Source organism: Sceloporus occidentalis, unplaced genomic scaffold, assembly GCF_023333645.1.
Source record: "Sceloporus occidentalis isolate IW3139 unplaced genomic scaffold, rSceOcc1.0.p SCAF_4, whole genome shotgun sequence".
NCBI lineage: Eukaryota > Metazoa > Chordata > Lepidosauria > Squamata > Phrynosomatidae > Sceloporus > Sceloporus occidentalis.
This window is the reverse complement of record NW_028316984.1, coordinates 157,439,237-157,465,935: the sequence shown is the minus strand read 5'-3', so window position 1 is coordinate 157,465,935 and position 26,699 is coordinate 157,439,237. Positions and strand designations below refer to the sequence as shown.

Here is a 26,699-nt window from a genome sequence, read left to right as displayed (position 1 = left end):
TGGGTGTGATTTGTTGTAAATATTAATATCTTACCTCCACTGCTATTTAAGATGATTTATAATTCTAACATGAGGCCGGAGAGGGCAAAGTGATATTGGTGCGATGCAATTCCCAGCATTCCATAACATTGGCTAGGGCTGACAGGAGTTGCAGTCCAAAAGCAACTGGAGAGCTGCTGTTGCCCAGCCCTGGTTAATATTTTAGCTGAACAAGAGCATTTCATGATTTTTTCCCCGATGGTGACACTAAGACTGCATCTGCATTGCAGAAATAATGCATTTTAACACTGCCTTAACTGCCATTGCCCAGTGCTATGGAATTCTGGGATTTCTAGCTTTGTGAGATATTTAGCCTTCTCTGTCAATGAGCTCTGGTTTACAACAAACTACATATCCCAGAACTCCATAGCCTTGCGCCAGTGCTGTTTAAGCAGTGTCAAAATGCTTTATTACTTCAACGCAGATCTAAGATTGATCTCAAACTTCTAACTTTGGGCTAATCCTAAACCAAGAGTAGGTATCATGTGGCTGTCCAAATGTTTGTGGACTGCAATTCCCAGTACACAAAGCCTATTGGACTGGAATATCTGTGAGTTTCCACTTTCACAAAAGGGTCTGGAACGGATTCTCCACAAAAACAGAAGTCTGACTGTACCTTTTTCTCTTATTCTGTTTTTTAGGTATCGCATCCCTAAATAATGCTATATAAATGAATAAATTACTGTGTTTTTACATAAAGTGCTGATTACAGAGTGACTCTTCCCTCTTACAGGAAGGATTTCTTTACTGTCCTGACACTTGACAAGCTGGTGTAATTCATTATTTCAGCTCTATTCAAAATCCCACATAACTGAGGTGCGTTACTGACCACTCAAAACGGGCGGTCTTGCGCCACTGCCAGTTGCAGCGCAGAGGAGCCCCAGCATCCAAACCGCACGGCTCCTCCCCACTGCAAATAAGAAGCGCCAAAATGGTGCTTCTCTTTGCGGCGCAGTTATGGAATGGGCGTCGCCATTTTGGACAGACTTGGTCCATATTAGGGTTAGGAGTGTCCGTACTTTTTGCCCATCTGTAACAGGCCTGAGAAACTAAGATGGACTTTTGACCACCCTCAGACCTCCCAGTCTGAGCCACTCCAGATTTCCATGGTCAGACAAGTAATTATCACCCCTCTGCAAATCTCTCAAATTCTGATCTCCTGCTTCCATACTTTCACTTAGCTTTGTATGCTGTGTCTGTGTGAATTGTTTTCATATGTGTGTGCTTTTCTAAATAATCCTAAATCCAGTTTATGATCTTGTACTTACTGAATAGGATGTCAGCCTTTATTTCTAGCCTTTTAAAATAATATTTATTTTTTACACTGTTTTATATTGTTCAGGTTGTTATTGGTGTATGCGATCTTTAGATAGTTGTTATGTGCCTTCAGGTCATTTCTAACTTTTGGCAATCCTATCACAGGGTTTTTGTGGCAGAATTTGTACAGAAGGTTTGCCTTTGCCTTCCTCTGAGGCTGAGAGAGTGTGACTTGCCCAAGGTCACCCAGGGGGTCTCCACAGCCAAGTGGGGATTTGAACCCTGGTCTCCAGAGATGTTGTTAAAAACTGAAACAACTACCCCACACTGATTCTCAGTCTTTAGATAAGAGGACAAGATATTAATATTGTAATGAATAATTAATTAGTACCTCACCAGACTACAAATCTCAGGAATGCACTAGATACAGCCATGGCAGATAAATCTGAATGATAGCATTATAACTGTGTAGTGTTAAAGGATCCCTAGTTCCCAAGCCCTACCACCAAAATAAGCATGTTGTCCATATAGATAGGACAGCAGGTATATACATAGGATCCCACTCCGGGGGAAAAGTGGCCTAATAAAATCAATCAGTCAATAAATAAATAAATAAATAAGAAGGGAGATGGAAAATCATCAGTGGGTGATAGGAGGGAAGATGCAGATCCCACTGAATTAGCAACAAATGTATTTGAATTGCCTTGAATTGAGTCACAGTATTTTCTACGTTTGAGAGGGAAATAGCTCAGGTATTTAAACCACTCTACTATCTGGGGACCCTCACTAGGAACAGGTGATATCACACATTCAAATTGGATTTCCCATGTGAAAACATAACTAGGTTAAACAAAGCTAAGTGTGAATGACTCTGAAAGGCTAAATATGGAATCCGAGCAATATCTGACTAGAACTGTGATGATACTCTGAATCGGTGCAGAATCTTTCAGGCAAAATGAAATCCCTACCTTTTGGCACTACTTCATTTATTAATCTCAGCATATAGATAACACTAATAACTGATGGTCTAGGGAGAAGTCTTGGGGGTGGAGGTTGCTTCTCACTACCTGGGAACATTTTCTAGATCTTTCTATAAAAGATTGTTGCAGGAGCTTTGAAAGAAGGAAGCCTAATTCAGGACACAACTGAACCTCTCCCTAGAAGTGTCTAATTGCTCCACCAGTAATTAGTGTCACATAATAAGTTCACTGTCAACACAAAAAAAGACCTGGTAGGAAAATCAGGTTCCAATGTATGATCAGATAAAAAGGTAGAAAGAAAGAGAAAGGAATGGATGAAAAAAGAGAAGGTGAGGAAAGAATCAGGAAGTATGAGGAATGGAAACACTACAGGATAGGAGCAAAAGAAATGGAGAAAAAAGGAGCCACTACAGTGCAATGATTAGTACACTGGATGGATGGCTAACTCCCAGTCCTTACACTACCATAATGTTCATTGGGTGTCTTTGGCCAGCCTCTGAAGCTAATCTACTTCATAGGACTGTTGTGATGATACTATTGGAGGTGAAGTGCTAGGCACGTTATCTTTAAATCTTTAGAAGAAGGGAGATATATGCATGTAAATAATAATATAATCATGCATATGGCAAAGCTAAGAAGGCATTACTAGAACTTAGTCACTAAGACAGCATCATAGAAATGTCTTTTCCATGGCTTCCCTCAGACTCCTCAACTCCACACCTAGGATGGCAAGGCTGCTCTCCTCTTTGCTATCCTTTCAACAGGAGAAGACCTTACTATTCCAGCAGGTTTTTGGACTATTTTGCATGTAAAGGGCCTTTTGTTTATTGTACAGACAGCCTGCATATTACACAAGGGATCCATTCTGGGACCCATTGCATAATGCATAATTGCATAAAATCTGGAATCCTATTTCTCTTATCTGAAATGAAGTGTTCTTTCTAGGCATTACCTATGTCTGCCAGTGCAGTTCTATGATATGCTTCCACTGGAGGGTGTCCATAGAATCATGCTGGACCTACAAATGCCTAGAGAAATTCTCCCTAGGAATTTCTAAGTCCTCCAGCATGACTCTATGGTCAACTTCTATACTATACCAATTCTAGACCATAGAATTACATGGAGGACCTAGAAAATGCCTAGAAAGAAAAAAAATTCTGACCCATGTAGGAACCCATGTTATATAAACTTGCATAATATGCAGACTGCCTGTAGTTTTTTAAATTATTTTAAGCTGCTTTGTATCCAATTTTGGGAGAAAGGTACGTTAAATAAATACTTTATTCTATATTTTTAAAGTATTCTTTTAAATGGTTTCAATTCTATAGCCAGATTAATACTATTTTAATTTTAATTCATTGTATGGTTTTAGTTACATGTGGATTTTATTATTGTTGTTTGCCATTTGTCATTTCCAGCTTATGGTGACTTTACTGAAGGATTTTCTTGGCAAGATTTATTCAGAGAAGATTTGTCATTGCTGTCCTCTGAGGCTGAGAGAGTGACATTTGCCCAAGGTCATCAAGTGGATTTCCATGGCTGAGTTTCCCAGAGTCCAAATCCAACACTCAAAACACTATACCATACTGAATCTCATGTGTGATTTTACTTGCTTTTTAAATCACATGTAATTTTACATTGCATGAAAAAGACGACTTGCTCTCTCGACCCTTGGCTGCTCATCCAGGGGGATGATGCCATTAGGTTATTATTAAAGAAAATAATCAATGCATCCTTTAGGGAAAGCTATCTTTCATCTTGCCTGAAGCAGGCAGCGGTTAAACCACTTCTAAAGAAGCCTTCCCTTGACCCTCTGGACAGAAATAACTATAGGCCTGTTTCACTGTTACCATTTTTGGGCAAGGTAATTGAGAGAGCAGTCGCCATTCAACTCCAAGCAATTTTGGATAAAACGGATTTTCTAGATCCATTTCAAACTGGTTTTAGGACAGGCTACGGAGTTGAGATGGCCTTAGTCACCTTAGTTGATGATCTCAGTCTGGGCATCGACAGGGGAAGTGTGAACCTGCTGGTGCTCTTAGACCTCTCAGCAGCCATGGTATCCTTCTGGAAGGCCTGAGAGAGCTGGGAATTGGAGGCTCTGCTTTGCAGTGGTTCCAGTCCTACCTCTCGGGTAGATTCCAGATGGTGTCACTTGGGGACAGTTATTCAGCCAAAAGGGAGCTCAGGTCGGGCATCCCTCAAGGCGCGAGTCTGTCCCCAATGCTGTTCAACATTTGCATGAAGCCGCTGGGTGAGATCATTCGGAGACATAGGGCAGGGTGTTATCAGTATGCTGATGACACCCAAATATATTTCTCTATGTCTCAGACTGCTGCAGTGAGTAAGGAAGGCATCTCTCCTCTGAATGCCTGTCTTGATGTGGTAATGGACTGGATGAGGGAAAACAAACTCAAATTGAATCCAGGTAAGACGGAGGTACTAATAATAGGGACTTCCGATCTGGGAATGGAGTTATGCCAGCCAGTTCTGGATGGGGTCACACTTCCCCTGAAGGACTCCGTTCACAGTTTGGGGGTGCTCCTGGGCTTGTCTCTCCATCTGATGGCTCAGGTAGATGCAACGGTCAGGAGCACTTGCTTTCAGCTTCAACTGATATGCCAACTGCGCCCCTTCCTGGAGCGGGAAGACCTGGTAACCTCTCAGCTCGACTTTTGTAATGTGCTCTACATGGGGCTACCTCTGTGTCAAGTTTGGAAACTTCAACTGGTACAGAATATGGCAGCCAGGCTGATTAATGGCACAACTAGATTTGCCCACATTACACCAGTTTTAAAATCCCTTCACTGGCTGCCTGTTAGTTTCCGGGCAAGATACAAAGTGTTGGTTTTAACCTTTAAAACCCTACATGGCTTGGGTCCTGACTTCTTGCAGGAATGCCTTCTCCCATATCATCCTCCCCGCACTCTTCATTCTGCTGGGAAGAATCTGCTTCAACCACAGAGGACTAGGCTTTCAGCAGTGACCCAGTGTTCCTTTTCAGCAGTTGCTCCTAGACTCTGGAATGACTTGCCAGACAAGATCCATCAGATTACCACATTGGAAACCTTTAAGAAGGCTATTAAAATGGATCTCTTCCGGCAAGCCTTTCCAGACTAGGTCCACCTCTATTTACCTGCCTCCCCCCCCCCCCCTTTTCTCCATCTCCTTTTCCATCCTATCTGGACCCTGCTATAAATTAGTTATAAATCTTCTATTGATTTTTAACTGTTATTTTATACTATTGTTTTAATGTCTTTCTGCTTTAATCTCTTTTTAGTATTACTATGTTTTTATACTGGGTGGCGGTTTTTAGAATTTTTAACTGTATCTCATTTTATTGTTGTAATCTGCTTGGATTACAAGTGATTAAGTGGAATAATAATAATAATAATAATAATAATAATAATAATTTGCTTTTTAAAAATCTGATAATCACCTTAGTCTGATAGTCTCAGTCTTAGGGGAAAGGCAGGATATAAATAAAATGATCAATAGATTCATTAATTGAACTAGCTATGATTAAAATTTGAGCAGTGTGGCTCAGAATTAAAAATGAAGGAGCTAAAACTACTTCTGAATCTAACTGTTTCTGGAGTATGTCTTTACTGTAAAATCTTAATGGCTGCTGCTGTGTACATGTTTCCCTAGTGTAAAGAGGCATTCCATTATTTCAACTAGTGCTCTTCCATCAGCGTTGAAATTAGTGCTATACTGAGCTAATTTTTTTTAACTGCAGCAATAGATAGCATTTCTTTGAGCAATATGTACCTCTGGCCAATTTTTTAGAAACAGATTTTGAAAAGAGCTGCATTAGCACCAGTAAGCCTCAAGAGGGTGCCACATCGCCATGTCTGGGGGACAGTAAATGCAGTAGCAGAGTGGATGGAAAAGACAACAAAGCCAAATCAAACAACAGGTCAAACATGTTCATTGGCTTTGGGTCAGCAACATACAATTTTCCCCCTGTGAATTTCATAAGCTTTAGACAAACACAAGTTGGGATCTGTATGAGATGCAGTTGTGGATAAGTCCTACAATTTTCACAACTGATAAACAATGTTAATGAAATTGCACCATTTACAAGCCACTTATTGTGGCAGAATACTCCCACATCATAAGCCTTTCATGTGTAAATAAAATCAATTGTTCTGCGTCCTATGATGCAAACTATAGTGCCTGGTGTTTGGGGATTGTGAAGAATAGAAGGATCCAAAATGGTCACACATAAGCACAGCTGCTTTCTTAGACATGTGGAAACAGAAATACTGTTGGTCTAGTCCATGGATGGGCAACTGCAGCAGATCTAGGGGGTCAGTTTTCTGCCTATGGATCCATTGGGGGGCTACATGAACTCTCAAAAAAATAAAATAAAAGTAAAGCAAAATGGGAAGTGACCAGAAGTCCAATTCTGATTTTGAAAAACTGATTTATTTATTTTTTTTAAAAAGTTAAATAGCCACCTTGGATCCCATTGAGTCCAGGAAGTTTGAAGGGATGAAGAGCAACAAAAACAGCCTTAGGGACCACAAATAGCATTTTGCCCAACTTTGCTTGAATTAGAATGGCACTGTTTGTTCTATGGATGGTACAGGTATGAGAACTTTCTAGACTGTCGTTCTTCTCACAGAGGACAAATCTAGGGCAACAACATGGTGCTGTCTCGCCACTGCCAATGGCGTGTATTTTGAGGTTGAAAATTTGTTTGCCATTTGCACTGGCTATGCTGTCAGTTGGGGCTGGGAGAAAATTTTGACTGTCTGACTGGCAAGCCTAGGGTTTTTGTCTTATTAATAACACTAGCTACGTGGTACATTTCCATACTATAAATTTAGTGCTTTCTCCATCACAAGTGACTTACATTTGAGCTACAATGCTCCCACTTGTGGGAATCCCCTTCAAGGAGCCTTGGGAGTAAGGAGTTAATATACCACTTCACTTTTACCTGGCACAGTAGCACCATTCCCATTGTGTTAGTGATGTGGAGCTAAGTAGCCAAATATAGGCTGTAACAGTGACAGAGGACATGCTTTAAAAGCAAAAAAACCTCTGCCTAGAATTTCAGTACAGTACTTGCCAAACAGTCTTAACAATACTGGCTTCACATGGTTTAAAGCAGCTTCCTGCATACACCATTCTTCCACCATGACAGATATATTTACATATATATTATATTTTGACTGATATGTTATACATCTTACCCTAAAATGCATATTCCACAATAAAAGGCACATTATAACACACATTGCATCATAAGATGCTTATTAAATTTTATCTTAATTTTTGCCACAACACCCCATGACGTAATGCAGAAATGGAACAGGAGAGCCACTGACTGAAAACAGCTTGATTCTTCAATCCCTACCTGTCACCAACCTTGACCTCTTGCTGCAAACACAATATAAATGAATTGGTAGAGATGTAAGTATTGTCACTTTCTTCCTTACCTCCATTTTTTCCCATATAATTTCATAATTATCCTGGTGCTGTATATCTTGAAGTAGCTGCTGAATTAATTTTGATTTATTAGTAGTACATATTTCATTTTTATCAGAGGACTGAGTTACTGATGGTTTTCCTGGCCTGGTTTCTAGGTATTTTTTAATGCTAGATGCAGATGTGCAAAGTTCTTCATCTGAAAGAATGTCACTAAGAGGTCCAGATTCAATGCTGTCTCCTATTGAGGATATTATGTCACTTGAAGAGCTTGGTGAAACTCTACCCAATCGTTTGTGCTTCTTCTTGATCTGATATGTTGGGTAAAGCTCAGAATCTGAGTTCATTTCTGAGAGTTCCCAGTCATCAATGTTTTGAATAGTTTCTCCTTGAGGCTTCTGAGGAAGCAATTTTGTCAGATTTTCTAATTTTAAAGCTAATACTTCAGTCTGTTTGAGGTGCGACGGAAGTGCTAAGTATTCATCAGAACCATACCATGCTTCAGCAGCTTTGCCATCTATATTGACAGAACTTGGTGAAGATGAGTGGGTCTTTTTACACTCATTTCTTGGGAGAACTGGGGATGAAGACACTGCAGACTCTGAGGCAGCTGAAGAGCCACTCACCTGGCTATGGACGGGTGAAGTAGAATCTCTTTCAGAGTAGCATTGACCATTCAGTTCCTGCTTTTTGCAAGGATCAGAAGATGTGGAGGTGGAGTCACTTTCTGTTCCTTCTATGGACTGCAAGCTACCAAAAGGAATTCCATTCCGCAAAGCAGTGAGTCCTCTTATATTCATCTGCTTTGTAGAAGTAGCATCTGATACAATTCCAGATATCCTGCATGATGCCACCTCCTCAGGAATGTCATGTGATTTCTTGCTCCTCAGTTTCTCTCTCCTCATACTGTCGGTAGACTTACCTAGACCCATGGAATTTTCCTTCAAGTGATTCTGAATTGTGTATTTGAGATTCTGGTCACTTATGTTGTGTAAACAATCACACGACTGACTAATGGCAGAGGGACATTTGTTGTAAGCTGTTTGTAAAGCCAGGCAAAGTTTTGATCTGTCTGGAGGATCTAACAGTGAGGGTGTGCTCCTACTTATCTCTGTCTTAAACATCAGTGAGATCTGATTTTTTATATCATTGACCATCATGTCTGTTTTAAATATATCATCTTTGAGAAACAAACCTCTCTTGGGCAATGTGGGTTGTGTGGGAGAATCCTCATTATAATCAAAGCAATCTCTTATTGATCTCTTGGGAGTTGTATTTTCACCATGAAGATAATGTTTGCCTCTTCCTCCACTGGAGGGCAAAGGACTGAGTTCCTGTTTCACTAATTCAATGACAGTGTTGCCATCAGATGATTCAACAGACCCCTCCACACAAAAGGTTTTACAAAGAGGCAAGTTCCCAGAAATATGAGAGATTGAAAGTTCAGTGGACACTACAGCTGGAGATATTTTGCAACACTGTTCTTTTTCCTGGTGGCCTGTTGCCAGGGGTAAATGGATTTCTTTCCCATTAATGCTTTCATTACATTTGGAAGCAAATGAATCTGTTGCTACTGCCAGTAATCCCACACTTCTGATAAGCTCGGGAAAGTCTTTTTCCATTTCACTGCAGCTCCAAGACTCAAATGGTTTCACTTTTGCTTGACTGGAGGTCATGTCACCAAGACCACCAAGCAAGTCCTCACTCGGGCTGTAGTCTGACAGTTCAAATGCAGTAATTCCACAATCTAGGGACAAGTAATTTTGAGAGCATTTGATAGTTAGCTGTCCAGAGTCATCCACTTCTGTTAAAGAGTCAAGACGATCCTGCAATGAAACATAAATAGGAAAGGCTTTTATTATTATTTTGAGAATGAAATCTATCATTTCTATACACTGAAGATTGATTCCATGTATTTTTAAGCTCATCATAGTAAACATGATGCAAAATGCAAAACCAGGAACAGTTTTCTGCTATTTAAACTTCATCCAGCATTCAGAGACATTAACCTTTTCATAAGTGTGGAATAACCTGCATAAGCTATTTGGGATCAATGTGCTCATAACTAGGCAAGCTTTACAATTAAAGAATGAGATTATGATGCTGATCATGATTGAGGACCTCCACTGTTACAATGGAACTTTCCTGCCTTCATGTCTGTGTCCCTCTATGGTTCAGAAAAGCCACTCCTGATGGTTTGGAGTCTCTCTGGAAAGAATAAAATTTGGGCAGCAGACAGTAGCAAGAAGGGTATTCAACTGAAATTATACAGCTAGGCCCCAAAACATCTGAAGGACTGTTCTTCCATATGAGTCTACCTATATTTTGAGATCTCCAGAGATGGCTGCCTTGTAGGAGATTATTGCATGCCAAATCCGCACTGGGATAGACATGGGTTGCAACTGTCACAAGTGGATTTTATCACACTGCCTTGTGATAAAGCCCGGGCTTCTCCAGCAATGAAGAATGGAAAATAAATAAATAAATAAATACATAAATAAATAAACAATTTATTTATTTATTTATTTATTTATTTATTTATTTATTTATTTTGGTTTATTATACCCCGCCCTTCAGCCCTAAAGGCTATCAGAGCAGCTTACAATTATTATTTTTAATTAGATAGTTCCTGTCATGGCCAGCCAAGAGCAGGTCTCGGAGAACGAGGAGGAGGATGTGGCTACTCCAGTACAGGGGGAAATGGAGGCTACATCAGGTCCTAATCCTGCCCTGCCAGATCCCAGCCCTGACCTCCCAGCCACAGAGGAGGAAGCTCAGCCAGGTCCTAGCACTGGAGGGATTCCTCCTGAGGCTCAGCAGCCTAGTGGTGACTCTGGGGAAGAGCCAAGCCTGGACGTGCCTTCCTTTAAGCAACGCAGGGCTGAGAATGCTTGCGTGCGTCGGTCCAGGAGAATTTCTGAGAGACAATTGGCAAACAAGCCTCAGCTAGCACTGAGAAGAGAGTCTCCTACTTAACCACCTGGGAGACACTAACTTGGTGCCAGAGTTTATTGCAGTTTCCTTCTGGGTGATTATTGTCAGCACTGGCTTTTTGCTCACTTGAACCCCTATTTGCCTTGGACCCTTGACTTCAGAATGGACTGGACTTTTGCTATCTTCTTGCTGCCCTGACCCTGGACCGAACTGACTTCTGTGGACTCTGGAATCCTGACCTTGGCTTTGTTGTTGGTGTGCTTCTTGTGGACTATCCAAAAGGTCTGTAGACTGCCTTTTAGATCCTTTCTTGCTACAACGCCCTTATCAGCATTTGTTTGGATTTGTGCTGGCCGTAGTCCAGGACAGTTCCCTGCCCTCAGGTTTACAATTTAAAATGCATGACACAAGAGGAGAAGGGAATGGTGGTGGGGAAGGGGATCAGGTCCAGCAGTTCTTCTCTTCCTCTCAGGCCTGGACCAAGGCAGATGGACTGGAGGGAGGGCTCTGCTTCTTAAGAATAGGCCCAATGGTGTTGGGCCTGTCTTTTCACTCCTTCCCAGGCCAGATGGAGTTGCCATGGAGGGAGGGCTCTTCTTCTTAAGAATGTTCTTAAAAAGCTAGCAGAGAAGCCTGGATTGGATATAGGCTGCCTACTGCCCGGGTATGGGGCAATGCAATAAAATCTGTTGATGACAGTTACAACCTACATCTATCCCAGTACGGATTTGGCATGTGATAATCTTCACAGAGATTATCTTCACAAAGGTTATCTCCACAGAGATTAGGACCACTTCGAATCAGACAACCACACAGTGAAGATTTTCACACCGGCACTTACCATGGGTTAAGTGCTGAGAAAGTGCCAGTAAAACATCCCTAAAGTGTGAGGGTGTGAAAGCCAGTCACACTTCTGAAACATCAGTGAAGAGTCCCTTTGCCTCTACGTCTTTAAATCATTCATGGAGCAGTGATTTCCTATTAACGGGAACTTTGAGTTAATAGGAAATGGCTGCTTGCGAACGATTCAAGGATGGTAGAGGTGAGGGGAAGCTTCACTGTCGTTTCAGAAGCACAACCAGCTTTCACATCCTTGCACTTCAGGGCCATTTTACCGGCGCTTTACCAGCACTTAACCCATGGTAAGTGATGGTGTGAAAATTTTCAGTGTTCTACTAAAGGAATTAAAAGACACAAAGAAATGGGATGGCTTTCATACTAAGGAAAGATGTGCCAAAAGCAATCAGAGAATACAATGCAAAATCAGACTGAATCATTTCAGTCAGGCTCCATGGTAAACCTATGAATATCACCAGGCGAGGCAATCACACAATTGTACATTAGGGATGATCTAGCCATGTTTTACGGAAAGTAAGCCTCCATGTGATAATCTCCATGTATGAAAGTCTATTTTGACCATGCTGCTCTAGAGTTACTCCCCAGCAAACTATTTCTTGAGAACTTGAGTGTTCATACAAGGAAAGCTGCATACCATACAAAACTAGATCTCAACAGGTGAAAGGTGGGTGTAGAAAGGAAATGGAGGAATCAAAGGAAGTGAACGGGCCCACATATGTCTCTTGATCTCAGTTTCAGAGCCTCCTACTCTCTTCAGGTCAAGTTCAGCAGAGATTCAGCAAGATTATATTTTCATAATCTTTATCAACTCTGCAGTATCATTACAAGTAGGCTTGTTTAACACTTCTAGTTGGGTTGGAGAGAGAGAGAGAGAGAGAGAGAGAGACTGAAAAACAAAAAGAGTAGTTCAGCAAAATTGTCCAGTTATACAGCGGGCCCTTCCCTTACCCAGAGGATCCGTTTTGGATTCCTCCTCCCCATTTAAGGGGAAATCCATGTATGTTCGCACCCCATTGCAAATAAGCACCATTTCTTTGACTGTCACACAGCTTCAGCGTAAGCTCAAAGCTGCGTATAGTGTGACCACGTATGGCACTGACACACTGTATTATCAGCAATTTTACTTATGCTATAAGGAGCCCGCTGGTACAGTGGTTAAATGTCTGTACTGCAGCCACTCATTTACAAATCACAAGGTTGTGAATTCATTACCAGCCAGGGGCTCAGGCATCCTTCCAAGGTCACTAACATGAGTACCCAGCTTGTTGGGGGCAGTTAGCTTACACATTGTAAACCACTTAAGGAGTGCTTAAGTTCACTGATAAGCGGTATAGAACTGTACTTGCTTGCTATTGCTATAGATATACAGTGAACCTTTTTTTATACAGAGATCCGTTCCGGACCCCCCCCCCCGGCGTAAAAAAACCTGCGTATGCTCGAGCCCCATTGACAGTAATGGGGTTTGTGCATGGTGTGGTGGTGCCCCCCATTAAGCTTAATGGGACACACCACCCCTTGCGCCCCCCACGCTCCCGCGGGCTCCCTCGCGGCTTTCAGCATATGCTGAAAGCCACATATAGTGCGCCCGCATATGACGTGGGTGCACTGTACTCTTTGTTGGGCTGGCTTGTGTGAACCATAGAACAATAAAGAAACTTCACAAACTATAAATTGATGCTTGTATTCTATGTCCTGCTTTGCAGCACTAGGCTCTAGACTGCTATGAGTTTAAAGTGAAAGATCTAAAAATGAGTCTCACCTTTCAAAGTTTTACTTGGAAAGTGGATTTTAGCATTCAAATTCAGGAATTTGAACAAGGTGCTTGTTGTCCAAGCACTTGATCTTATCAAATCACAACATTCTCCTGGATATCCTGCATACTAAATAAAATCCAAATCCCTTACTGCAAGCATAGGTAGCATCAGTTAACCCTACCCACTTTTCATCCTTATACATTCAGCTGAATTGGGAACAGAAGAGGGAGGAATTTTATTCAGTAATAATTAATTCTATGATTAAGACTTCAAAAGCCATTAGGTGATACCCAAAGGATTCTTAAGGTATTTTACAAGGTATCTTTTTAGGGATAAAATGTAACCAAGAGTAAAACTATGAGGAGGCTACCAAGAACCATGGACATAATTCCCCACAGCATCATGTAGTCCCTACTGGATTCTGTCAGAATCAGAACAGAAGCAAGTTGTTAGCACCACATTTAAAAAAGAGTTTTATCATATTGCCTTTGCTCCCACGTTAGACACTGGATGTAACTTTATGAAGGCAGATCTTATTGCATATCCCCGTTGCCGGGCAGTATGCAACGGGTATGCAACAGGGCTTCTCTGGGCTTCTCCCACATCTTTTCAGGAGTGGGATTTTCCTGCTCTTGAAAAGCTGAGGCAGAAGCCCAGGTTGCATACAGTGTGTGTACTGCCCAGCGACTGAGAAATGCAATAAGATCTGCCTTCTTAAAGTTACATCCCACATCTATCGTCTGAGCAAAGGCAATACAATAAACTCCAAGGCTTCACAACTTTTCAATGCCATCCATATACAGTGCAAGAAAATCTCACATTGGCCTACAGGTGATGCATTTTCATGGGCTGGGTAACAGGGCAACAGTATTTTAAATCTGAGGCCCATGTGTGTGGAGTTCTTGTACAACTGTGTGCTTTTCTTACGCCTCCATGTTGCAGTCATCATGCCTAAACTGGTCACGGGATTACAAATTTCATGGAGTATTTCTAAACTGCTTTTGATCTGGAACCTCTATGGCATAGAGACCAAAGCTTTTTATATTGGTTGTTGGGTTTTTTAAATTGTTTATTTTTAAAATTGTGTAATATTGTGTTTAGAGTGTGTATATTATACATGCATTTTAAGATAAGACACCTAGATTTTTTATTATAATCAAGTGATTTAAAATATTGCAATTAGGGAGTAGGGTTCCCAGGTTTTAGAGCATGGCTTTAATTCTTTGGTTCTCAGAGTAAGGGGAAAAAATCTCAGTGAAGAGTGCTGTCTTCAGAGAAAAAGGGGGGGGGGAGAGAGAGAGAGAGAGAGAGAGAGAGAGAGAGAGAGAGAGCTCCCTGCAGCTATTTTAACATATGTTGTTCAAAGCATTGTGCAGAAAACTTTCTATGGTGGATTACCACCATGGCTGCATACGCACTGCATAAATAATCCAGTTTGACACCACTTCAATAAATAAAAATAAAACTTATTTTTATCCCGTTTTTCTGTGACAAGACAATCAAAGCGGCTCACAACATATTAAAATATCCACATTCACAGCATGTCCCAAATCCCCCCCCCTTAAAACAGGATTAAACATGTTACAATTAAAATATCTGTTAAAAACACAATAAAAAAATATAATGAGGACAGAGCGGTGGGCTAATATATGATGTGGGGGGCAGTCATTCTGTGGCCAGGCACTTTTATTCAGGAAAGGCCTTCCGGAAGAGATCCATCTTGACAGCCTTTTTAAAGCTAGCCTGAAGAAGAAGAGCCCGCCCTCCAGTCCATCTGCCTTAGTCCAGGCCTCAGAGGGAGAGAATAACCACTGGACCTCATCCCCTTTCCCACCACCATTCTCTTCTCCTTTTGTGTCGTGCCTTTTAGATTGTAAGCCTGAGGGCAGGGAAACGTCCAATTAAAAATAATAATTGTAAGCTGCTCTGATAGCCATTAGGGCTGAAGGGCGGGGTATAAATACCATAAATAAATAAAAGCTGTCTAAGCTGGCAATTTGACGGATCTCATCTGGCAGGCCGTTCCATAGTTTGGGAGCAATTGCAGAGAAGGCCCTCTGGGAGGTAGCAGTTAGTCTGGTTTTTAAAGGCTGCAATAGATTCCTCCCAGAGGACTTGAGAGTGAGGGACGGATTATATGGGAGCAGGCGATCCCTCATATAGGTTGGACCCAAGCCATGTAGGACTTTAAAGGTTATAACCAGCACCTTGTACTGTGACCGGAAACTAATAGGCAGCCAGTGAAGAGATTTTAGGATAGGTGTTATTCGGTCACTCCTAGTTTTTCCAGCAACCAGCCTGGCTGCCATATTTTGCACTAGTTGAAGTTTCCAGATTAGGCACAAGGGTAGCCCTATGTAGAGTGCATTACAGAAATCAAGTCATGAAGTTACCAGTGAATGTACAACAGTTTCTAGGTCCTTTACTTCCAGGAAAGGGCACTTTAACTACCATAATTTGGTTCTATGGAATTCTTGGAAATGTAGTTAGTTGTGTCACCAGCACTTTCTGACAGAGAAGTCTAAATGTCTCAGAAAATTACAATCCCCAGAATTCCATAGTATTGAGCCATGGAGGTTAAAGTCATATCAATGTGGATTATTTCTTCAATGTGGATGCAGCTTGAGACGTTATTGTTGTTGCTGCCACTATGTGCCTTCTGACTTCTAGCAAACCTAACATGAAACTATCATAGGGTTTTCCTGGCAAGTTTCTTCAGAGGAGGCTTGTCATTGCCATCTTCTGAGGCTAAGACATTACCTGGGGCAGCCTTTTCAGGATTTTGTCGTGATATCTCAAAGCCTTGGATGCACCTAACCTGGCAACTTTATTAAGGATGTTACAAATATTCTTGAATATTTAAAGTCCTGAAGATTCCACCTTGATGTTTGTCAGTCAGTTGTCAAGCACTACAGGATTTTTTTGCCTTTGCATAACTGCAAAAACTACTGTACAAAAGAATTTAGTAATTTCACCCAATGTGGGGGAACATTCTCACATTCTCTAATATGAGCATGAAATTGGTGAAGGATTATTTTCCTAATTATATTGTGGTACTGATGAATAGGCAGCACTTGATTATAGATAATCATATATGTGGGGCAGCCCATTATGCAATCGAGGGAGGTTTTTTCAAGGAACACTTCAGGATGGGGCTTCACCTTTATTTAGACTGTGGTCTGCAGATGCTGAGAACTCCAGAAATTTAGCCCTTCTGTGGGATGGATGTAAAGCCCATTTGATTCTGAGTAGAAAATAGTTTTTTAAATGAGTTTTATGATGCATGTTTTGCAAGAGAATCCATCTGATAATGAATCCATGCATATTTGTGCAATTGTGTTAAAAATATTAGCTGTGGACTGAAAATATTCTTTTAACAACACTGTTAATGTGACCCTATAACTTTCTATTAAGGAAAATACTATGATTGATGTATACAGCTCTCTGCACTAATCACAGAATGTACGTAATATGTATAGCAATGGTATCTGTGTCTTACACCTTAGGTTTATACTGGCTTTCGCCTGTAGCTCTACAATCATTTAGCTTTGTTTAGCATGGAAGCTTTGAAGCAAACATGACAAACACACATTTTATTTAAGCTAGCTGAGCCACTCTGAATGGATGACAACAGCACTAATTTAAGATTTACTTCATCACCCAAAATTGACTGATAGGACTGGGCAAAAGTTAACCTCAGTTGCCTGAACTAAAAAAAAAAATCTTCAGCAGAAGTTCCTTCAAAAAGACCTTGAATGTACAAACACATCTGAGGATGAAAGTTCAGAAAGTACATTCTTACATTTACTTGCCATACCTCCTTTGTTTCCTCTGAAAAGGCTTGTAGAATATCAGTCTGCCGGGTGTAATTCCCGTTGGCATCCTGCAGTCCCTGAAGAATTCTCTCTCTCAGAACCAGGACAGAAACTCGAAGCTGGTGCCAAAGAAGCTGTACTGTGTGGATGTCAACAATCACATTGACAGAGTAAGACAGAAGCTTCAGGGAAAATTCAGTCTCCAGAAGAGCATGGATTTGTTCAACGTGATCTGAGATATCTTCACATATATCCTTTGGAGAGAGAAAAAAGAGGGCGAAGGAGAATATTAGCCACTAGCTTGAACAATAATCTGATTCAACATCATTAATTCACTTTTTAAGTTTCTCTGGAGAAGGATAGGCAATGACACCAAATCCGCTCTTCTGTGCCTGGGGTCCTCTGGAAACATCATAGACTGCCAACATGACAAAAGAGGAAAGAGTAAACCACTCCCGATTTTGAAAAATGTGGTTTTTAAAATGTTAAACAATACAGAGGAGAAACAATTCACACTTTATTTAGGCCACAAAGGGGGGGGGGGGGGTGACTGAGGATATTTAACAAGCTACGGGTTTCAAATACAGCCTGTAATTAGTTGACCAGCCAAACCCAAAGGGTTCTTAGTAATGGCTCCTCTTCATCCTGGAAAGAAGTGACCAGTGGAGTACCACGGGGTTCTGTCCTCGGCCCAGTGCTATTCAAGATCTTTATCAATGACTTAGATGAAATAATAGGAGGCATGCTTATCAAATTTGCAGATGACACCAAATTAGGAGGAATAGCTAATACCCCAGAGGACAGGATCAAAATTCAAAATGACCATAATAGATTAGAAAGCTGGGCCAAAGATAACAAAATGAACTTCAACACAGAGAAATGTAAAGTACTGTACTTAGAGAAAAAAGTGAAATGCATAGATATAGAATGAGGGATATCTGGCTTAACAAGACTATGGAGCTTATCGCACGGGTTCCAGGAACACAAATGGCACGGGACGAAAGGGGGCATGATGGGAACAGAATGGGGTTATTACCCATTTTATCACAAGCTGGAATGCCACCAATGCTGCTGGAAGTCCCCATTCCGTTCCAAATCCAGCCCCCAGAGGCCAATTTTCAGGATCTGTTCGGCCTCTCTGGCATGGATTTGGAATAGAACGGGGTCATTTGCATTTCTGGAGTCCTGTGAGTTAAGTTCCTATGTGTGAAAGGGATCTAGGAGTCCTAGTAGACCACAAGTTGAACATGAGTCAACAGTGTGATCTGGCAGCTAAAAAGGCCAATGCGATTCTAGGCTAGGAAGCTGGACATAGTAAAAATGAAAATGGAATGCATGAACATAGCAGTACTGGGAGTGAGTGAGTTAAAATGATCAGGAATGGGCCACTTTGAATCAAACAACCACACAGTGTTCTACCCAGGGAATGAAAAGACAATAAAAAACAAGGTGGCTTTCATACTAAGAAAAGATGTGGCAAAAGCAGTTAGAGAATACAATGCAAAATCAGACTGAATCATGTCAGTAAGGCTGCATAGGTAAACCTATGTCTGTCACATAATTCAAGTACACACACCAACCACAAGCAGAACAGGAAGAAACTGACAGCACACAAACAGAGGACACCAAGTTGATCATTGGAGATTGGAACACAAAAATTGGAAGCAAAGAAAAATAAAAAACAGGAGGCAGATTTGGATTACGCAAAAGAAACGAAGCAGGTGAGCGTCTGATAGATTTTTGTGAAACCAACAACTTATTCATTGCAAACACATTTTTCATACAACCAGAAAGAAGACTATACACATAGACATCACCAGATGGTCAACACAAAAATCAAATAGATTATATAATTGGAAGTAAAGATGGTGGAACTCTATACTGGTGGCCAAGACTAGACCAGGCGCCAACTGCGGCACAGATCACGCAGTTTTACTCATATCAAAAATAAAAGTAAGATTCAAGAAAAAAACAAACCCAGTGATTATACTAAAATATGATCTAAAAAATATCTCAACAGAATTTTCTGACAACATAAGAAACAGATTCACACTACTAAGCATAATAGTCTAAGAACCAGAGGAACTATGGTCTGAAGCTAGGGACATAATAAAAGAAGAATGTAGACAGACATTTTCAATAACAGAAAGAGAAAAGAGTCTCCCTCCTTGGAAGTCTTTAAACAGAGGCTGGATAGCCATCTGTCAGGTATGCTTTGATTGAGAGTTCATGAATGGCAGGGGTTTGGACTGGATGGCCCTTGAGGTCTCTTCCAACTATGATCCTATGATTCTATGAAAGAAGAAAGTGCAAAGACAGGCTTAATGTTGAACATAAAGAAAACAAAAATATAGCGCTGTAGAGTTACACAGCACTGTACATACAATAAAAAAAGATAAAAATGAAACCTGCCAGTGGCGTACATTCTACAGGATAATAACAAAATACATATAAAACAAGATAGCATTAGATAAAATAAGCAAGCAATAAATTAAAAACATTGAATATCCCATATCAAGAAAATATCAAATAACAGTTAGATAACAATCACACAATGCCTGGGAACACTTCCCTGAATAATATAGTCTTCAACTCCGTTTTAAAACTGATTAAAGAAGTAATGACCCATACTTATGGGGGAAGGAGGTTCCAGGAGTGACGAGCAGCAAACAAGATTAAGAAGGGGGAGGGTGGCTATGAAAGAACTAGAAAAGATTCTAAAATGCAAAGATATACAACTCAGCACAAAAGTTAGAATTACAATATACAAACCACTGTATACCCTATTACCATGTATGGATGTGAGAGCTGGACAGTTAAGAAAGATGATAGGAAAAAATCAATTCATTTGAGATGTGGTTGTGGAGAAGAGTGCTGAGGATCCCATAGACAGCCAAAAGGACAAATAAATGGGTCCTAGAACATGTCAAGCCAGAAACCTCTCTGGAAGCCAAGATGACCAAACTGAGGCTTTCATACCTCAGATACATCATGAGAAGGATGTTGGAAAAGACGTGGCAACATAGGCCCGGGACAGACGGCCCCAAAAGGGCGGGCTGTTGGTGGCCTGTTTCCCTCTGGAGGGATGCCACAGCCTCCAAACCACATGGCGTCCCTCCAGAGTAAAAAGAACCCGGAAAAACCAGGTTCTTTTTTGGTTGCTGGGCAGACATCATGAGTGCACCAATGGTGCACTCATGATGTAACAGACGTGCAGCGACATACAGACACTGTGCATCCCTTACGTCAAGATGGCGGCATCCATGTGGATGGGACGCCACCATCAGGCCACCACCGTTATATACTAGGGTTCTGGACAGTTCAGTTGCTGCACAGTCCGGAACCCTAGTATTGCCGCCATCACACCCCTTTCGACCCATCTGTCTTGGGCCATAGTTTCACTGGAAAAGACTAATTGGAAAATAATGCTGGGAAAGGTGGAGGAAAGTAAAAAGAGAGGAGGGCCACATGCAAAACGTCTCCTCTGAGTGTCAGTAAAAACAAATGTTAAAATCTTCCATAGATGCCAAACTAATGCTTTTATGTGGGGTTGGTTGTTAGGTAGCTGTCTAGATATTACCTTGGAAAACTATACACATCTGCAGGTGAAAATGTTGTAAAAAAAGCATTGCAGCAAGACCAATGTTTTGGGACTCATTGCAAGATATGCTAGCAGAGTAGATTTCTTCATTATAAAAATATATGCTGCTAGTTGTAAGTACACATAGTAGAAGTCAACTGGTGTCATATTAACAGACCAATTGATAGCCTGCCTCCTTTTGGCTCTTCATTCAATGTCTGCTTCAAAGGTATGCAAAATATCTAAAGTATGACCTGCAACCAAGTGTTTATCCTCAAGAACAAAAAGGAGGAGGAAGAAGTCAAAACATGTGGGACATTTTCTATATTAGGTTCAACAGCAGAGCATTTAGGTTCAAAGGGGTAGACTATTTAAATGCAAAGGAAACAACAGGCATTCCTAAATCACCCAACCAACACTGCTTATACATCTTACTTGCTACTGGAATATGGATATGACAGAGATCTCATGAATTCCAGACACTTTGCATGTGAATCCCAGACACTCCATTTTAAAACAAGAATGAACTAACATTTGCAATTGTTGCGATAATTATACATTTAGTACAGTGAGTGTGAAAATGTTTCTTGATTCCAAAAATATGTTAATTTGGACACATTTTCTAAAAACATAAGAACATAAAAAGAAGTTTGCTGGTTTCTACTAAAGCTGTTTAGTCAAAAATTCCGTTTATACAGTGGTTAAAAAGTTGCCTATGAAAACTCACAGAAAGACATGAGTATAACTACATCGATTATGCTTTGGAGCACTGTACACAAAAAGCTGACCAAGGCCTAAAGGCTGGCTGATTTCAGTGAACTGAAATTTTGGTTAAAGGATGCTAAGACAGATCTTCACAGTTGTGCTGAATATAAATATATTGTCTGCCTTTCAGGATAAAATATAGGCCACAAGATTGAAAGAAAGCCATAAAAGTATGGATCAGCTTTGTGCCACTAGAGGGCAGTGGTGTCAATCAAAGAAAAATATGCCATTTTCTCCTGAGATTATTAACTTAATTTTTTTTAAATCCTAATTAATACCTGAATTAGGTTTGGGGGCCATCTAACTAAAATAATAATGAATTAGGCCCTTTGCATTAACATTGCAAGCTTCAGCAGTAGCTGGTTACCTGGCTTGCATGGGAGAAACAAACCATATTTCTCTGGATTGTCGGATGAGATACATTCTAGAGGGATAGATCCTGCAAGGTTTGTGTATTACAGTAAACTATGGATTAAAAGTTCTTGCTTCATTTAGCTGCTCCCATTGCAAGCAGGTGTAATTGGCCAATGGGCACCAGCACACTGACCCACCTCCTTAACAAGTTTAAATTTTCTTAAATTCTGATGTAATGTGCTCATTTTTTCTCCAGGCCCCAGGTTATTTGACACCAAACAGAAAGAAATCCAAGGGGTGGGGGGAATTCTTCGTTAAACTATGTTTGCTTTTTGGACATGACGTTGACAGCAAGACATTCTACATGTGATCTGAAAATTACAGCACATTCACTGCCCACATTGGAAAGACTGACACATAAAAAGGATTGTTGTTCTTAGATAGAGCTCATCTTCAGTTATCTAGTGCACTTCACAGAAGGCAGTTGTTCTCATCTAAAACATAAGTCAGGCACATGCTTATAAACCCCTGTTTTTTGTGTGTGTTGAACTGATAGTCTGTACAGAAGCATCTTTGACCATGGAATCTCGCAGAGCATAAAGGCTGAATCCATTACAACACCAACTGTCCACTTAACTCAGTCCAGCAGACAGCTGATCCAGTAATTTACAGCTGCTACTATCTGTCACCTAAAGTTAGAGCTCTCTATGTTAGTATGGGAAAAAACCCACAACAGTATAAACACTGAAGCAAACAAGAGCTTATTAATTGACAACCCAACTGTAAGCATGCTTACTCAGATGTAAATTTCATTGAATTCCATGGAATTTACTCTTCACAGCTACATATTATTGGGGCTGCTCAGATTTAGATTTTTCTAGCAAGTTTAGACTGAAATACTGCTATGTGAAATCTACTGAAAGATGAAAGGTTCTAGGCCTCCACAGTTAACAACAGTGACAAAAGCAAATGTACTTTGACTTATGTCATTTGATCTTTGGGGTAAAACCCATGCCAGTAAAATGCCCTTGCTCATTGCATATGACAAGCTTACATGCACAACAAATTCATGGTTTAAGGGCGTGTCTGCCTCCTTGAACTTTATTTTAATAATATTATAAATTCTTCCAGGGATAGAAATTCCAAGCTAAAGTTGGAAACATCTCAGTGTGTTTGCTTTTTTTAAAAAAATGGGAGAAATATTTATTTTTTCTTGAAATGGCATCAGAATCCTATCAAGTCGATGCTTTACTGATTTAAAGAGGAAACAAAAGTTACTAACACAACCTCACATCACTGTAAATGGAGGTAGTGGTGATTATTATGCCATAAGAACTGGGAATACCACTAATAATATTGGAGTCTGAACACCCTGAAGGCACCAAATTCCATCTGATCATGGAAGCTGTGCAGGACCAGGCCTGATTAGTACTTGGATGGGCAGCCATCAACAAATACCAGGTGCTGTAGGCTATATTTCAGAGGAGGGCAATTACAAACTATCTCTGATATTCCTTGCCTAAGAAAATCCAGTGAAATTTATGGAATTGTCATAAGTCAACAGGCAACTCAAAAACATATGCACATAGCATAGTAACACTTGGTAAGTGTTGGATCTATGGCACTCTTGAACAAGAAGGGCTCAGTGGGCCTGAATCCTGAGTGGATTCATCATGTCCTCACTTATGTTCATTTTATCCCTTCAATTGCTTTTCCTTTTGGGCTACATTATGTACAACCACCTAGAAAGAAAGGAGAAGGCAAGTAAAGGAAACTACTATATTGTGTTCATTAGTTCACATCTTGCATGTTCAGAGAGAGTAGGCAAACAGCAAGGAGAACAAAGATGAGAAGATGAAGAAAAATCTGGTCATTTGCAGTGGAAACCCTTCAAGGACAAAGACTTTGCTGGACATGTAGTGATACCTTCCATTTGGCACTCTATGTATGTATATGTGCCCACAAGTCACCTGTCAACTTATGTGACCCCATGAATTTCATAGGGTTTGTTTAGGCAAATAATAGTCAGAGGTGGTTTTGCCAGTTCCCTCCTCCAAAATATAGCCTACAGCACTTGGTATAAATGGGCAGTCTCCTATACAAGGACTAACCAGGGCTGATCCTGCTTAGATTCCAATATCAGACAGGATCAGGTGCCTTTAGGGTATTTAATATTTATACCTCAATTTCTGGTTGTTCAATGCAGTTTACATTATATATGTAGTCAGTAAAATAGGTTAATCTCTAGGTTGCAGAAAAAGGCTGAAGCTGAAAAATAAGTACTTGCCAGGCCACAATGCAGAATGAATGAAAACATGAAGGAAGCAGTGCAATTCAGAACCATGCTTATCTCTCTCAATGTTTTCACCTGAAGCTATTAATACAGTCTAACACATTGCTACACAAAGTGATGGTCTGCAGACTGTTGTTGGTCCATGAGCCCTTGGCTGCTCATCCAGGGCAAGTTTCCAAGAAGAAATTATTCAAATATGGCAGCAGTGACTGGTGCACTGGGAGGGAGGGTCTGATCTGCCACATCAGATAGCTTGAGAAGCACTGGTCTAACATACAGACTATAGGCACCCAAGGCTATGATTGCTCATTTGTATAGTTTGTAACCAACTGTGTTGCTAGAGCATAGGGAGCCATGCTGGCACAGTGGTTAAATGCCAGTACTGCAGCCACAAGGTTGTGAGTTTGATCCCAGGCAGGGCTCTAGGGTCCACTCATCCTTTCATAAGTCGATAAAATGAGTATCCATCTTGTTGGGAGCAATTGGCTTACATGTTGTAAACTGCTTAGGAATGCTAGTTCACTGATAAGTGGTATAGAAACATACTTGCTATTGCTATTGCTGTTAGAACATACACACACTCATTTAATTTGCCTGGGTATAGGCTTTGTATACAGATTCTAAAAAACACATGAAGGTCAGACTTGAAAGAGCAGGGATACTTTAGCCTTCTTTCCTTCCATGTGAATTCATTCATTATGCCGGCCTTCCTCAACCTGTTGTCTTACAGTTATGCTGTACTATAACCAGGATGATGGGAGCTGTAGAGCAGCACTTCTGGAAATCTCCCATTTGGAGAAGACTGTGTTATGTGGCTTCTTGTGGGAAAAGAAGGGAGTACTCAGTGAGTTCATGACAAAGGTAAAACCAATGGGGGACTTTCCAAGTTCAATCTCTTAGTTACATTACACATATTTATGTTCTTCCTTCTTCCACCAAAATTGTGGTGGTCAGCCACTGGATATTAAAAACTGTGGTGACAAGTTTGTCATATATGAATAAGTCATTCTATGAACACTCTATAATAAAAAGAGTGGTGAGATCATGAAGGAAAACCCCTTGTTTGCAAAAATGAACTGCTATGAACTTCAGAAGGGTGTCATCTGTTGGTGAAGAAATATGCTCGAAGTGTGCAAGGAAGATGTTGTACCATTATAAATGACTATTCTAATTGTTCTTACTCTGTGTAAGCTTCTGAAGTGTTCCTATTGACAATTTCACTTTTACAATGTTCCTTGTTACCACTATCCCATCTTTTCTCCTATACAAACACCATAATCCCTTGCAACTACTCAGCCTGGAATACTGGTCATTGAAAAGAAGTCTATTTTCCAGTGGCGTGTTCCAATATAGTGATGCAATTATAATGTGAACATTCAAACAGTAACAAGGAGAAAGAGAAATGTTTACTGAAATGCTTTGGGGTGGTAATAGCTAGAATAGACCCATTGAATCAATTGGTAAATTATGAGTCAAGATATAGGTAAACCCCACTGGTTTAATGTGTATAATGCAACTATTGGGACTGAAACTAGGATTGTCAACATTGCCTTTTGTTTTGTTCAAGGTATGGGAGGGAATCATGTGCCTTCCTAGCAGAATAACCGATGATAAGAAATCCTGTGAGTTGTAGTCCAACAGTCTTGAAAAAGTCAGAATAAAAGTTATTGTTGTTATTATTATTCATGAGATATGAAGCAAAACAAACAAACAAGAGAAACCCCCACCCCCGGTTAATGTGTTTTCTAATGTAGAACCTACATGTACAGAAGCTAACAATGCGTTTGTGCTGTGAGACCCATTCCTCAGGTTCTACATAGCAATGGCCAAGCCTCCTGGAAGTCTGCACATAAGTACAAATATCTGCAGAGGGAAAGCTCGTGTATGACCAGCAGTTGGGGTTTGTTTCCCTGTGCACGCATCCAGGTCAACTTGTGGGTGTCAGTTAGAAGTTGGACCAACAGCTTTCTTCTCTATACATGAAGAATTCTTGAATAAGAATGTAAAGTTCAAGTAACTTATATATGCAGATTGGTATTTTATTTATTTATTGAATTTATATCCTGCCTTTCTCTCAAAATGGGATTCATGGTGGCTTACAATAATTTTTAAAGGGTCCGGCTAAAACATTAATTTACAAAAGTTAAAAAGAAATTAGATATTAATATTATCAAAACATGATTAAAGACAGCTGTGAGCACTTAAAACATATTTAAAAGCATAAAAGTGTGTGTGTGTGTGTACACACACACACACATACATACATAACCATATACATACAGTACACCACTTTACACACACCCCACAGCTTCATAATTAAAATTGAAAGGCCTGCCTTAAAAATGTCTTTGCCTGCCAACAGAGAGTGGGAACAGGGCAACCAGACCTCTTGTGGAAGGGAGTTCCACAGCCTGGGAACAGTCACAGAGAAGGCTGTCTCCCAAGTCTTGATCAGATGTGCCTGTGGTATGATATGTCCATTCATACATGAAACTATCAATGTACAAAAAACGTTCTCTTTCACATTGACATTGTTGAATATATTATACATATTCTTTTTTTTCAGGCACCATCATATGATAGCTGGAAAAGGGGGGAAGCATGAACAATGAGGGGAAAATTTATATATATATA

General features: G+C 40.4%; 1 protein-coding gene across 7 annotated transcripts in view; it reads right to left on the bottom strand.

Moving 5' to 3' along the window:
* The window catches only part of AKAP6 (A-kinase anchoring protein 6), a 330,076-nt gene that overhangs the window by 223,081 nt on the left and 80,296 nt on the right, over nucleotides 1-26,699 (bottom strand). For 6 of the 7 annotated variants that reach the window (XM_089522088.1, XM_089522091.1, XM_089522085.1 and 3 more), the window contains exons 3-4: nucleotides 17,076-17,327; nucleotides 7,724-9,538 (exon numbers count right to left, since the gene is read on the bottom strand). In XM_089522088.1, coding sequence (XP_089378214.1) covers nucleotides 7,724-9,538; nucleotides 17,076-17,327 — 2,067 coding nt within the window. Of the gene's footprint in view, nucleotides 1-7,723; nucleotides 9,539-17,060; nucleotides 17,328-26,699 lie in introns of all 7 variants that reach the window. The other variant, XM_089522084.1, reaches the window with a different exon arrangement.